We start from the raw sequence: 15,871 nt of genomic DNA, 5'->3' as shown, positions 1-15,871 counted from the left end.
ATGTACAGTATACCTGCTAAATTAGTTTAAAAAAAAGCTAACATGCAAACAGTACTATGCTAAGATTTTAACAATAGCGTGCTTACAGTTAGCATTAGTGAAATACCAAAATATGACACTGAGGTGTACGGTATACCTGCTGAATTAGTTTTTTTTTTAAAAGCTAGCATGCTAACAGTACTATACTAAGATTTTAATATTAGCATGCTGGCCAGATAGTCTCGAATAACAAAAAAAAGAAGAGCAGAATGAGCTAAAAAAAAAAAAATCTAGCGTGCTAACAGTACTATGCTAACATTTTAACAATAGCATGCTTACAGTTAGCATTAGAGAAATACCAAAATATGACTCTGAGGTGTACAGTATACCTGCTAAATTAGTTTAAAAAAAAAACTAACATGCAAACAGTACTATGCTAGGATTTTAACAATAGCGTGCTTACAGTTAGCATTAGTGAAATACCAAAATATGACACTGAGGTGTACGGTATATATACCTGCTGAATTATTTAAAAAAAAAAAAAAGCTAGCAAGTACTATGCTAAGATTTAAACATTAGCATGCTGGCCAGATAGCCTCGAGTAACAAAATAAAGAAGAGCAGAATGAGCTAAAAAAAATAATCTAGCGTGCTAACAGTACTATGCTAACATTTCAGCAATAGCATGCTTACAGTTAGCATTAGTGAAATACCAAAATGTGACACTGAGATGTACGGTATACCTGCTAAATGAGTTTTAAAAGAAGCTAACATGCTAACAGTACTATGCTAAGATTTTAACAATAGCATGCTTACAGTTAGCATTAGTGAAATACCAAAATATGACACTGAGGTGTACGGTATATATACCTGCTAAATTAGTAAAAAAAAAAAAAGCTAGCATGCTAACAGTACTATACTAAGATTTTAATATTAGCATGCTGGCTAGATAGCCTCGTATAACAAAAAAAAAAGAGCAGAATGAGCTATAAAAAAAAAAAAAGCTTGCGTGCTAACAGTCCTATGCTAAGATTTTAACAATAGCATGCTTACAGTTAGCATTAGAGAAATACCAAAATATGACTCTGAGGTGTACAGTATACCTGTTAAATTAGTTTAAAAAAAAGCTAACATGCAAACAGTACTATGCTAAGATTTTAACAATAGCGTGCTTACAGTTAGCATTAGTGAAATACCAAAATATGACACTGAGGTGTACGGTATACCTGCTGAATTAGTTTTAAAAAAAAAAGCTAGCATGCTAACAGTACTATACTAAGATTTTAATATTAGCATGCTGGCCAGATAGCCTCGAGTAACAAAAAAAAGAAGAGCAGAATGAGCTAAAAAAAAAAAAAAAATCTAGCGTGCTAACAGTACTATGCTAACATTTTAGCAATAGCATGCTTACAGTTAGCATTAGTGAAATACCAAAATGTGACACTGAGGTGTACGGTATACCTGCTAAATGAGTTTTAAAAAAGCTAACATGCTAACAGTACTATGCTAAGATTTTAACAATAGCATGCTTACAGTTAGCATTAGTGAAATACCAAAATATGACACTGAGGTGTACGGTATACCTGCTGAATTAGTTTTTTTTTTAAAAGCTAGCATGCTAACAGTACTATACTAAGATTTTAATATTAGCATGCTGGCCAGATAGCCTCGAATAACAAAAAAAAAGAGCAGAATGAGCTAAAAAAAAAAAAAGCTTGCGTGCTAACAGTCCTATGCTAAGATTTTAACAATAGCATGCTTACAGTTAGCATTAGAGAAATACCAAAATATGACTCTGAGGTGTACAGTATACCTGCTAAATTAGTTTAAAAAAAAACTAACATGCAAACGGTACTATGCTAAGATTTTAACAATAGCGTGCTTACAGTTAGCATTAGTGAAATACCAAAATATGACACTGAGGTGTACGGTATATATACCTGCTAAATTAGTAAAAAAAAAAAAAAGCTAGCATGCTAACAGTACTATGCTAAGATTTAAACATTAGCATGCTGGCCAGATAGCCTCGAGTAACAAAAAAAAGAAGAGCAGAATCAGCAAAAAAATTTTTTTTAGCGTGCTAACAGTACTATGCTAACATTTTAGCAATAGCATGCTTACAGTTAGCATTAGTGAAATACCAAAATATGACACTGAGGTGTACGGTATACCTGCTGAATTAGTTGTTTTTTTTTAAAGCTAGCATGCTAACAGTACGATACTATGATTTTAATATTAGCATGCTGGCCAGATAGCCTCGAATAACAAAAAAAAAAGAGCAGAATGAGCTAAAAAAAAAAAAGCTTGCGTGCTAACAGTCCTATGCTAAGATTTTAACAATAGCATGCTTACAGTTAGCATTAGAGAATAACCAAAATATGACTCTGAGATGTACAGTATACCTGCTAAATTAGTTTTAAAAAAAAGCTAACATGCAAACAGTACTATGCTAAGATTTTAACAGTAGCGTGCTTACAGTTAGCATTAGTGAAATACCAAAATATGACACTGAGGTGTACGGTATACCTGCTGAATTAGTTTTTTTTTAAAAGCTAGCATGCTAACAGTACTATACTAAGATTTTAGTATTAGCATGCTGGCCAGATAGCCTCGAATAACAAAAAAAAAGAGCAGAATGAGCTAAAAGAAAAAAGCTTGCGTGCTAATAGTCCTATGCTAAGATTTTAACAATAGCGTGCTTACAGTTAGCATTAGAGAATAACCAAAATATGACTCTGAGGTGTACAGTATACCTGCTAAATTAGTTTAAAAAAAAGTTAACATGCAAACAGTACTATGCTAAGATTTTAACAATAGCGTGCTTACAGTTAGCATTAGTGAAATACCAAAATATGACACTGAGGTGTACGGTATACCTGCTGAATTAGTTTTTTTTTAAAAGCTAGCATGCTAACAGTACTATACTAAGATTTAAACATTAGCATGCTGGCCAGATAGCCTCGAGTAACAAAAAAAAGAAGAGCAGAATGAGCTAAAAAAAAAAAAAAATCTAGCGTGCTAACAGTACTATGCTAACATTTTAGCAATAGCATGCTTACAGTTAGCATTAGTGAAATACCAAAATGTGACACTGAGGTGTACGGTATACCTGCTAAATGAGTTTTAAAAAAGCTAACATGCTAACAGTACTATGCTAAGATTTTAACAATAGCATGCTTACAGTTAGCATTAGTGAAATACCAAAATATGACACTTAGGTGTACGATATACCTACTAAATTAGTTTTTTTAAAAGCTAGCATGCTAATGTTAGCATGCTAAAATGCTAACTGCAACCTGTGTCAAGTAACAAACTATATTACTCTGAGGTGTGGGCCTGGAAACATCTGTTTAAAAAGATAGCATGCTAATGTTAACATATATGCAGTACCAAAATATGACTGAGGTGTATACCTACAAAATTTGCTAAAAAAAACGATAGCATATTAATGTTAGCATGCTAACATGTCATTTGTCAAGTAATACAATTTTTAACCTGCAAAATGTTAACATTCTAATAATGGTGGCCGCACGTTGGACACCCCTGCTCGGTGATACAAGAGAGTTGTATCTTCTGATGAGGTGCATCTGCTGTGTTCCTGAAGGACGGAGAGGAACTGGCGGCCAGTGAGAATGTGGAGATGGTGCGACATGCTGCTCGCTGCTCAGTCACCATAGTGTGTCCTGAAGGAGAGGACAGCGGCATTTACACCTGCTTCTCCTACAACGACTCTGGACATGTTTCCTGCCAGGCTCAGCTCACAGTGGAGGAAGGTGAGACAGCCACATGCCACTATAGATACATATATACCTACATATACAAATATATACCTACATATAAAAATATATATATATATATATATATATATATATATATATATATATATATATATATATATATATATATATATATATATATATATATATATATATATATATAAATATACATATATATACATATAAATATACATATATATATATTTAAATATACATAAATATATATATATATATATATATATATATATATATATATATATATGTATGTATATATATATATATATATATGTATGTATATATGTATATATATATATATATATGTATATATATATACATACATAAATATGTATACATACATATATATATATATGTATATATATATGTATGTATATATGTATATATGTGTATATATATATATATATGTATATATACATACATAAATATGTATACATACATATATATATATATATATATATATATATATATATATATATATATATATATATATATATATATATATATATATATATATATATATATATATATATATATATATATATATATATATTCTTTGGCAGCTTAGTCACAGATGACCATGCTAATTTACGCTCTTGTGTCAGACACTTATTTCAATTTGATGTTTATTTTTTTATTTAATTTATTTTAAATTTTTTAAATTTTGTAATGGTACTTTAATTATTATTAAGTTTATTTATTTATTTATTTAAATTTAAATCGTTTTGTCATCCTGTTTTATTCAATTATTAGTAATATCTTTTCGGTTTTAATGAGTGTTGTAATTATACAATGCACATATTTAATTCTAATTTTCACATTTTAACTTGATGTTTTGTTGATACGGTACATGTATATATATATATATATATATATATATATATATATATATATATATATATATATATATATATATATATTATATACGTACATATATGTATATCATTTTTAAAACTCTTGTTTTTTTGTGATAGAGTGATTGGAGCACATACTTGTTGGTCACAAAAAAACATTCATGAAGTTTGCTTCTTTTATGAATTTATTATGGGTCTACTGAAAATGTGAGCAAATCTGCTGGGTCAAAAGTATACATACAGAAATGTTCATATTTGCTTACGCTCTCCCTGACCACCTGAGGGCACCACAGACTGTGGATGCTTTTAAAAAAGGTTTAAAAACCCTTCTTTTTTTTTTAAAAAAAGCCTTTTTTTTTTTTAGATATATGCATACTAGTTCCAGCTATTAGGCTGTTCTAGTTTATATTTATTTATTTTTAATTTTATTATCTTTTTATTTTTATTTATTTATTTATATATACATATTTTTTAATACACTGTAGCACTTTGAGGTTGTTTACTCAATGTAAAGTGCTTTTACAAATAAAATCTATTATTATTATTATTATTACATGTCCCTTGGCAAGTTTCACTGCAATAAGGCGCTTTTGGTAGCCATCCACAAGCTTCTGCTTGAATTTTTGACCACTCCTCTTGACAAAATTGGTGGAGTTCAATGTGTTGATTTTCTGACATGGACTTGTTTCTTCAGCATTGTCCACACGTTTAAGTCAGGACTTTGGGAAGGCCATTCTAAAACCTTCATTCTAGCCGGATTTAGCCATTCCTTTACCACTTTTGAGGTGTGTTTGGGGTCATTGTTCTGTTGGAACACCCAACTGCGCCCAAGACCCAACCTCCGGGCTCATGATTTTACCTTGTCCTGAAGAATTTGGAGGTAATCCTCCTTTTTCCTTGTCCCATTTATTCTCTGTAAAGCACCAGTTCCATTGGCAGCAAAACAGGCCCGGAGCATAATACTAACACCACCATGCTTGACGGTAGGAATTGTGTTCCTGGGATTAAAGGCCTCACCTTTTCTCCTCCAAATATATTGCTGGGTATTGTGGCCAAACAGCTCCATTTTTGTTTCATCTGACATCACATGGACGAAGATAAGACCCTCTGGAGGAAAGTTCTGAGGTCAAATGAAACAAAAACTGTTATTTTTTTGTGATAGAGTGATAGGAATGAAAAATTATTGGAACTTATTATAAGAACTTTCCTCCAGAAGGTCTTATCTTTGTCCATGTGATGTCAGATGAAACAAAAATTGAGCTGTTTGGCAACAATACCCAGCAATATGTTTGGAGGAGAAAAGGTGAGGCCTTTAATCACAGGAACACCAGACCTACCGCCAAGCATGGTGGTGTTAGTATTATGCTCTGGGCCTGTTTTGCTGCCAATGGAACTGGTGCTTTACAGAGAGTAAATGGGACAAGGAAAAAGGAGGATTACCTCCAAATTCTTCAGGACAAGCTAAAATCATCAGCCCGGAGGTTGGGTCTTGGGCGCAGTCGGGTGTTCCAACAGGACAATGACCCCAAACACACCTCAAAAGTGGTAAAGGAATGGCTAAATCCGGCTAGAATGAAGGTTTTAGAATGGCCTTCCCAAAGTCCTGACTTAAACGTGTGGACAATGCTGAAGAAACAAGTCCATGTCAGAAAACCAACATATTTAGCTGAACTGCACCAATTTTGTCAAGAGGAGTGGTCAAAAATGCAAGCAGAAGCTTGTGGATGCCTACCAAAAGTGCCTTATTGCAGGTAAACTTGCCAAGGGACATGTAAGCAAAAATTAACATTGCTGTATGTATACTTTTGACGCAGCACATTTTCAGTAGAGCCATAATAAATTCATAAAAGAAGCAAACTTCATGAATGTTTTTTGTGACCAACAAGTATGTGCTCCAATTATTCTATCACAAAAAAATAATAATGATTGGAAACTCAAGACAGCCATGACATTATGTTCTTTACAAGTGTATGTCAACTTTTGATCGCGACTGTATATACATTTACATATTTATATATATACATATATAACATATATATGTGTGTGTATATATGTGTGTGTGTGTACTAGAGATGCGCGGTTTGCGGACACAACCGCGGAGTCCGCGGATTATCCGCGGATCGGGCGGTTGAAATAAAAAAAAAAATTAGATTTTATCCGCGGGTCGGGTCGGGCGGTTGAAATAAAAAAAAATTAGATTTTAAATAGATTCAGGCGGGTGGCAGTTAAACCAATTCGGAAATATACATACATAGTTAAATGTTGTTACCCACATACGAAAAACGAGCAGGCACCTGCAGCATATGCCACAACAGAAGAAGAAAAGAAAAAAGAGATGGACACTTTTACGGAGCGGAGAAGGGACGCCTCGCCGGGGTCCGGGACCGAGGCCCCTTCCCCCGAGAGGGCCCCACCGGGAGCCGTAGCTGAGGTGATCCGCGAGAAGGGCCCGACGCACGTCCAGGGTCACCACCGCGCCCACCGCACCGACACCCTGCCTCGTCCGCCTTCGCCGCGGCCGGCGTCACGCGCAGCAGGTAAGCAGCTTACCTGCCCGCCACCCCCGTGGCCGGGGGCTCGTAACAGGGGTCACTCCGCCCGCGCAGCTTACCTGCCCGCCACCCCTGTTGCCGGGGGCGCGTAACAGGGGTCACTCCGCGCGCAGTGCGCTCACAAAAGGGGTGGGGCTCACCCTGGTTGATATAGACAGCAGGACGGTGGCCATGGAAGTCGGAACCCGCTAAGGAGTGTGTAACAACCCACCTGCCGAATCAACTAGCCCTGAAAATGGATGGCGCTGGAGCGTCGGGCCCATACCCGGCCGTCGCCGGCAGCGAGAGCCGCGAGGGCTAGGCCGCGACGAGTAGGATGGCCGCCGCGGTGCGCGCTGAAGCCTCGGGCGCGAGCCCGGGTGGAGCCGCCGCGGGTGCGAGGGACATCGCACCTCCACGCGCTTGGAGGTGCGCTCAGCGCGGCTCCCGTATGCTTGCGCCCTGGTGTGCGTCTGGGCCGTGACAGCGTGGCACGCATTGAATGTCTGTGCTGCATTGGATCAGTCTCCTTTCTTTAACAGGCAAAAGCTTTATAACCTCACTAATGCCTTGCATCGTCTATATTAGATATATAACAACGGGCGGGTGGCGGATGGCGGATGGCGGATGGCGGGCGGGTGCGGTTTTGATTAAATGTTAGTTCGGGTGGATGGCGGATGGTTGACGACTTTCTGATGCGGTTGCGGATGAAATAATTGCCTATCCGCGCATCTCTAATGTGTACGTATATACAGGTATATGTATGTATAAGTGTGTGTGTGTATATTTATATACGTACACACAGTATGTTCATGGTTTACTTGCTGCTTCGTCCTTTCCAGGTCCACTGGGGTCTCAGGACAGGGAGGTGGATCTCGGGAAGAGAAGGAAGCTGTTGGCTGTCTATGACGTAGGAGAGGAAATGGGAAGGTGAGCCTCTGTTTTAAGTACGGTGGTACCTCGGTTCTTTATCAGTAATCCATTCCAAAAGTTTCAGACCAAAAAAGTAAACCAAAGCAATGTTGTCCACAATAAATCCTTCCAGACATCCAAAAAATTCAACAGCAAACACATTTTATAAAGAATAATTGCAATTGTGCATGCATAAGACAATTACAGATAAATGTTAATGAACATTTAACGTCACTTTTACCTTTTATTGACGATTCTTGTTGAAGACGGGGATCAGTAGGGATGAGCTGGGCAACTGTACCACCATGTGTTTTATATATCGGTCCATATCGACAATTATTGATATTTTTTATGAACTAAGGAAAATAAGGAACAGGATAAAAATATATGAAATGTAAACATTTTCATTTCAAATGTAACTGTGGAGGGGGGCGTGGCCTGCGGGCCTGCCGTGGAACGGGGTGTGCCAGGACTGGCCTCGAAGACAGCGACAGGTGCTCTTGTTATGTAATCACCTTGTCGCCTTTATTAGCAGCAGCCGTGATGAGACGAGTAGTTGGAGTTGGAGGTGCTGCTGGGCAGACGCAGAAAAGACTTGTTGCAGGAAAGCAAAAGTCTTGCACCTTGTGAGAACAAAATAAAACAGTGTTACACCCTGAATTCCTGCCTCTCCCGGCAGTGTGTGGTGGTCTGAAGAACCCACTGGAGGGCAACCTCTACAGTAACTTCCTGTGATTATAATCCCTCAGCTATCAAGGCAGAAAGAAAATGTCAACACAAGCATGGAAAACATTCAAACAATGGCAACAAAATAGTCAAATCACATTGAACACTTAACAATAAGCTCTGAAAATGAAGGTGAAAAATAAGGAATAGGTAAGAAATGTTTAATTAAGTGTAAGACAATAGTGACAAAATGTAAACAAAGAAACTTAAGAAGAAACTATTAATGCAGATTTAGTGCCAGGAAGTTACAGCTGTGAGGGTAAATGGCTAAGGTGGTGCAGTATTAGCGGTCTCCTTTCTTTTTACTTTAACTTTGGGTTTTAAATTGATATTAAAAAGTGAAGAATTTGTTTTTTTTAACTAACTAAAAAATTGTTCATTTTACATAATTGTTTGAATGTTTTGCAGTGTAGTTAATTTTTGTCATATTTCTAAACTATTTATGGATTGCCAAATTTCCAATTCGTGCCCCCCCCCCCCCGTTCATATTAAACGTATTCCTATGCCTTTGGCCACCAGAACGCCACCTTAGTACTCTGCTGTGAGTTCAATCTTGTGTCTCACCTTTTTTTAATCAAAATGCTGGTACTCGCAACTTTATTTGGCCCCATGGTGGATTATTTAGCAGTGGTACCAAATAGAAAAATGCCACATAAGGACACAAAATCACCAGCATGTGAGGTTATTTGTTTGGGCACTCAGTTCTGCGGACAAAAAACGAGGGGCAAATGGACTAGTTTGTCGGCCATTTGTCGAAATCCTACTTCATACAAAAACTGAGGTATACGAAAAACCGAGCGGCTTCATCCATGGGAGGGTTTCTGTCAGGAAATAGGAACGTGGATTTGCAACATGACCCTAAGGATTCAGAGACGGGAAGCAAACGGTAAGTAAAAGAATATTATTTAGTATAAACAAGAGGCGCACTCACACGGAGTGGAGAAATGAACAGTAAGGCTTCATCTATTGGAGGGTTTCTGTCAGGAAATGGGAACGTGGATTTGCAACATGACCCCAAGGATGCAGAGACGGGAAGCAAACGGTAAGTAAAAGAATATTATTTAGTATAAACAAGAGGCGCACTCACATGGAGCGGAGAAATGAACAGTAACTCACTCACAAAGGAGTGGAGATAACCAAAAATATTGTAAGTTAAAGCTGCAAGCAGCGATGGACGGGACCGACTTTGAGGGCTCATAAAATCCAAACCGGAGCAGTAATTAAAACTCTTTCATCAACTTTTAATCACAAGGGTTCAATCTCCCTCCTGTGCTAATTTGAAGCCGACACGACAAACGCGCTCAGTGGAGATAATGTTTGAAAAAAGGTGACTGTTTTTACACAACTTTTGTTTTGAAGGGGGAATTGCAAACTTCCTGTTCATTTTTGCTGGGGGTTGTCAGTGTATGAAATATAGGTCTAAGTGAAACCTCCATAGAGGTTTTTGTTTCATGTATCTACGACATTCCTACTGGGGCGCTAGAGCGCAATTTTGAGTTTTGGGGTTTGGTTTTTTGATTAGATCGCAATTTTTGCCAGTCCTGTTGTGTGTGTCCAATATGGTGAGTTTTGAAGCATGTTAAGAGGGACAAATTACAGCTCAAAGAGGCGGCAGTATAATAATAAAACGCTAGAAATACAATAGGGTCCTCTGTCCCAAAGGGACTCGGTCCCTAAGAAGACTCAAAAACTTCTTTTTGGAGGTATATAGACCCGTGGACATGAAGACTGGAAGACAGAAGACTGAAATAGGAGCCTGATTGGCAACCAGGTACAGGCGTGGATGATCGTGCTCAGCACAAGGAAGTGGCAACTACAAAATAAAGGCTCAGGACAGGAACTAAAACACCACACACAGGGGAAAAGCAAACATAAGTCCATAACAGTTACAAGACGTTTTTCGCCCATAGGGGAACATTCGGGGTGGTGAAACGGGTCACCCACAGACGGACGGGTGAAGTCTTTGCCGCCAAGTTCTTACCCCTGCGTAGCAGCACCCACACCCGCGCCTTCCAAGAGAGGGACCTGCTTTCCCGTCTGGCTCACCCCAGGGTGGCTTGTCTGCTGGATTTCTTTTGCACCAGACGCACTCTGGTGCTCATCACAGAAATGTATCCTTTTTACCGCCAAACGGAACCGTAGAAGTGTCGCTTTTTTCCCTCACAGTTTTTCTTCTTTAACGCCACGACTAGCTGCTGCTCTCATGGGCTTGTCGACCATTTGTTACTTCGAGGATTGGTCTCGGAGAAAGAGGTAAGATTATTTATTTGAGGTGTAATTTATTGGCATCTACGGTATTTTAGGATCAATAAAGCCCACCGGTATATAAGACGCATCCACACAATTTATACAAAATATTTTGTATAAACAATATTATGTTGTTGTCAGGTTCAAACACTGATGACATCTATTAACAAGACAAGAAGCAAAGAATCAAACAGAGACAGAACTCAATTTGGACTCAATATTGAGGAAAGTCGCCTGTACACTGTACCCTTGTACAGTATCTCAGCACGCTCTGGCGAAAGATTGTACTCCTCCTTCTTTATTTGACTTTCTCCGACCACATGACCACAGCTGCTTCCAGAGGGAAGTGGGTCGTAAACAGCGTTGCCTTTGGTTGCAGAACAGTTCAAAAGAAAAGGTAGTAAACACTTCACAGAAAAGGTCGTAAACACTTCACAGAAAAGGTCGTAAACACTTCACAGAAAAGGTTGTAAACAAGTTCAAAAAGACGTTCGTAAAACAGTTGAAAAAGGGGTCGCCTGGAGGGGACTCCGGTCCTGCTTCCTCCTCGCTTCCACAGTCCTTGGGAAAGACAATATCTTTCTGTTTGATTCTAATACATGAAACACACAGGAACACCTTTATGTTGTTGTCAGGTTCAAACACTGATGACATCTATTAACAAGACAAGAAGCAAAGAATCAAACAGAGACAGAATTCAATTTGGACTCAATATTGAGGAAAGTCGCCTGTACACTGTACCCTTGTACAGTATCTCAGCACGGTCTGGCGAAAGATTGTACTACTCCTTCTTTCTTTGATTTTCTCCGACCACATGACCACAGCTGCTTTCAGAGGGAAGTGGGTCGTAAACAGCCTTGCCTTTGGTTACAGAACAGTTCAAAAGAAAAGGTCGTAAACACTTCACAGAAAAGGTCGTAAACACTTCACAGAAAAGGTCGTAAACACTTCACAGAAAAGGTTGTAAACAAGTTCAAAAAAACGTTCGTAAAACAGTTGAAAAAGGGGTTGCCTGGAGGGGACTCCGGTCCTGCTTCCTCCTCGCTTCCACAGTCCTTGGGAAAGACAATATCTGTCTGTTTGATTCTAATACATGAAACACACAGGAACACCTTTATCTTGCTTCTCCCCGACACAGTGGAGTTTTACGAGCCTTCTTCTTGGTAGGTTTCAAAGACAGCTTTTGCTCCTCACCGGGCGCTCAAATGTAACACAAAGTTTTTGTGATAATTTAGAAACAATTATTCTAACAGTTGTGAAATAAGTTATTCAGAGAGGAAGATTCTGTATATGTTTATTTACATGCCTCAATTGTTTCCAAATGGTGCCTGGAACAGGGCAGTAAAACGGCTGATCAAACAAAACAGAAGTCCTCATCATAGCTCTCCAATCAGCGAAACGGACTCAATAAATCCACGGTGATGTTTTGGTGAATTTACCCAGGAATTTGTGAAATTGAAACAAAACAAAAAGAAAATGCCATTGTAAGTTAATGATACTACGTGTTAGCATAATAGCTAATGCTAGTGACGCTCACTTGATTGCGTCATGATTGCACGTACAAATATGCACGACAACAGTCCTACAGACTTTGACACATGGGACGGTTTTAAGTCTAAACAGTTTTAGTTATATTGTAAAACTCACAAACGTTCCTAGGAGTGATGAAGGAAGGATCCGTACGAGTAGAAACGCTATGGACGGCTAGAAGACTTCCGGTGGAAAGCACTAAATGGAAGGAGACTGCAGCACCATGCAATGAGTGTACTCATTGGGGCGGTATAGCTCGGTTGGTAGAGTGGCCGTGCCAGCAACTTGAGGGTTCCAGGTTCGATCCCCGCTTCCGCCATCCTGGTCACTGTCGTTGTGTCCTTTGGGCAAGACACTTTACCCACATGCTCCCAGTGCCACCCACACTGGTTTAAATGTAACTTATATATTGGGTTTCACTATGTAAAAGCGCTTTGGGTCACTAGAGAAAAGCGCTATATAAATATAATGTCATGTCTGTGTAATCATGTTTTGTTTTAGTCATGTTTTGTTTAGTTTTTGGACTCTTTAGTTTCTGGCTTTTCACTCCCTTGTTTTGTTTTCATGATTACCCATTAGTTTCACCTGTTCCACGTTTGGACTCATTGTGCACTCTTGTTTGTCACCATAGCAACCCATTAGTTTTCACCTGTCACGTCACGCACCTGTTTCACGTTTTGAGTCACGCACCTGTTTTCGTTAATCATGTCTGTAGTATTTAAGTTCATTGTTTTTCAGTTTGTCTGTCTGGTGACATCCCGCATTTATACTCTCCACACACCCTTATGACCCTTGCTGCGCTTTTTCATGCCGTTTTTTCATCCAAGTAAGTTTTCTTTATTCATGCCATAGTTTGCAAGTTTTGTTTAATTGTTCATAGTTTCTGCCATTGTGCAAGTTCTGTGTTTATAGTCTAGTTTTGTACCTCCGCCCCTGTGCGCACCTTTTGTTTGATCCTTTTTTTTGGAGTTAGTGTTTAAATAAATCATGTATTTACCTTCACGCCACATCTGGTCCAATTCACTTGCACCTCGGGAGAACAAACCAAGCCATAGTCCAAGTCTTGACATATAATTCACTTCATTTCAAAAGATGGCGCCATAGCACAAACAATAACACCTTTTCAGTGTCTTTGCTTGGTTTTTCCCCCGCATAATGACCGTCAGCAAAGAAAAATCCATAAATTAGCCACACCGTTTAATACATACTTGCCAACCTTGAGACCTCCGATTTCGGGAGGTGGGGGGTGGGGGGTGGGGGCGTGGTTGGGGGCGTGGTTAAGATATATATATATATATATATATATATATATATATATATATATATATATATATATATATATATATATATATAAGAAATACTTGACTTTTAGTGAATTCTAGCTATATATATATATATATATATATATATATATATATATATATATATATATATATATAAATACTTGAATTTCAGTGTTCATTTACAAACTACAACTCACAAACACTTTAGAGTTAGGCTCCACCATCAGAATATGTACTTAAACTTATAAAGATCACATGGATATTATTCAGTGAGTTGATTCACCAAAACTAACCTGTTATACAGGAGGAAAAAGCACACAGGATGTTTCAATTGTTCACAGACTGGTCGCGCTCATCAGAATGACAAGCCACTTCCGGTCTGCAGGTGATAGCATTAAATTGGGAAGAAACGCCCTACTGCCCCCTACTGACCAATGTGAATACTGATAAATGTGTAATGACAGCTCCAAAAACGAATTCAAACCACAAAATAAATAAATAAATCAACACAAAAATGTGACACATTATGGGTGGGTCACATATGCATGTACAGTAGATGGCAGTATTGTCCTGTTTAAAAGTGTCACAACATTGCTGTTTACGGCAGACGAACTGCTTTACGGTAGACACTGTTGTTGTGTGTTGTCAACACGTCACTCAGGTCCGCCTGAATTTCGGGAGTTTTTCGGGAGAAAATTTGTCCCGGGAGGTTTTCGGGAGAGGCGCTGAATTTCGGGAGTCTTCCCGGAAAATCCGGGAGGGTTGGCAAGTATGGTTTAATAAGCCGCAGGGTTCAGAGCATAGGGAAACGAAAGTAGCGGCTTTTTGTCTGGAAATTACGATATTTTATTTTTCTAATCTGATTGTATTTTCATCTCAGGTCCAGTCGTACATGCAGCAGATTCTGGAAGGCGTCGGTCACATTCACAGCATGAACATTTTGCACCTGGACATCAAAGTGAGATGCAGGCTGAAATAAATTGTTGACAATGTGACATATTTCATATTCATCGTTTGGATTTTCTGTATAGCCGGAGAACATCCTAATGGTGTATCCACCCAGGGATGAAATCAAGATCTGTGACTTTGGCTTCTGCCAGGAAGTAGACACGTCCCGGCACCAGTACAGCATGTTTGGCACGCCTGAGTTTGTCGCACCCGAGGTTGTTCACCAAGAACCCGTGAGTGTGGCCACGGATATTTGGTGAGTCCAAGTCCAGGTTGGTAATTCTGTCTATCTTGCAGGAGGTCCTCATGTTTCGGTCTTTTGTGGTTCCGACGTTTTCTATTACGGCATTTCGTACTCCGGCATATAGTGTTGCAGCATTTCGTGTCGTGATAGGATAGGATAGGACTTTATTGTATATAATCCTCTAAAGGCTTAGTGGCCACATGCGTGGACAGCACCTTTTAGCTCTTATTTCCAAAATTGTGTACACTACTGAATTGGGGTCTTATGGCCACTTATGTGGACACTTATACTGCCATCTGGTGGCGTCAGAAGAGTATAACATACAATGGAATTTGGAGGAAAAAAAAGGTGTAAAAATAAGAATTAGCATGTCACTAAACATGAAGTACACGTTTGTGTACTTATGGACTAAGTACATCATATTAAATGATGATTCTTAGTTTTTACTCTAATTGGGGTCCAATAAGCAAAGAGAAATAAAAAAGCATGTAAACAAACAGCTTGGGCCTTAAGAAATACATGACCAAATGAAAAAGAGAACTAGTTATGTGTCCGCGGTGGGAGAATACTGTCATGTCTGTGTAATCATGTTTTGTTTTAAGTCATGTTTTGTTTAGTTTCTGGCTTTTCACTCCCTTGTCTCGTTTGCATGATTACCCATTAGTTTCACCTGTTCCACGTTTGGACTCATTGTGCACTCTTGTTTGTCACCATAGCAACCATTAGTTTTCACCTGTCACGTCACGCACCTGTTTCACGTCTTGAGTCACGCACCTGTTTTCGTTAATCATGTCTGTAGTATTTCAATCAATCAATCAATCAATCAA

At 38.6% G+C, this 15,871-nt stretch overlaps 1 protein-coding gene across 1 annotated transcript in view; it reads left to right on the top strand.

Moving 5' to 3' along the window:
• obscna (obscurin, cytoskeletal calmodulin and titin-interacting RhoGEF a) overlaps window positions 1–15,871 on the top strand; it is a 168,689-nt gene that overhangs the window by 130,485 nt on the left and 22,333 nt on the right. The window contains exons 68-73 of the mRNA XM_072914738.1: window positions 3,583–3,751; window positions 7,997–8,084; window positions 10,703–10,903; window positions 10,985–11,045; window positions 14,733–14,810; window positions 14,884–15,056. Of these exons, the coding sequence (XP_072770839.1) occupies window positions 3,583–3,751; window positions 7,997–8,084; window positions 10,703–10,903; window positions 10,985–11,045; window positions 14,733–14,810; window positions 14,884–15,056 (770 nt within the window). The remainder of the gene's footprint in view (window positions 1–3,582; window positions 3,752–7,996; window positions 8,085–10,702; window positions 10,904–10,984; window positions 11,046–14,732; window positions 14,811–14,883; window positions 15,057–15,871) is intronic.

This window comes from Nerophis lumbriciformis, linkage group LG14 (assembly GCF_033978685.3).
Source record: "Nerophis lumbriciformis linkage group LG14, RoL_Nlum_v2.1, whole genome shotgun sequence".
In the NCBI taxonomy this organism is placed as follows: domain Eukaryota; kingdom Metazoa; phylum Chordata; class Actinopteri; order Syngnathiformes; family Syngnathidae; genus Nerophis; species Nerophis lumbriciformis.
The sequence above is the reverse complement of the archived record's forward strand: the minus strand, read 5'-3'. Positions and strand labels throughout refer to the sequence as shown.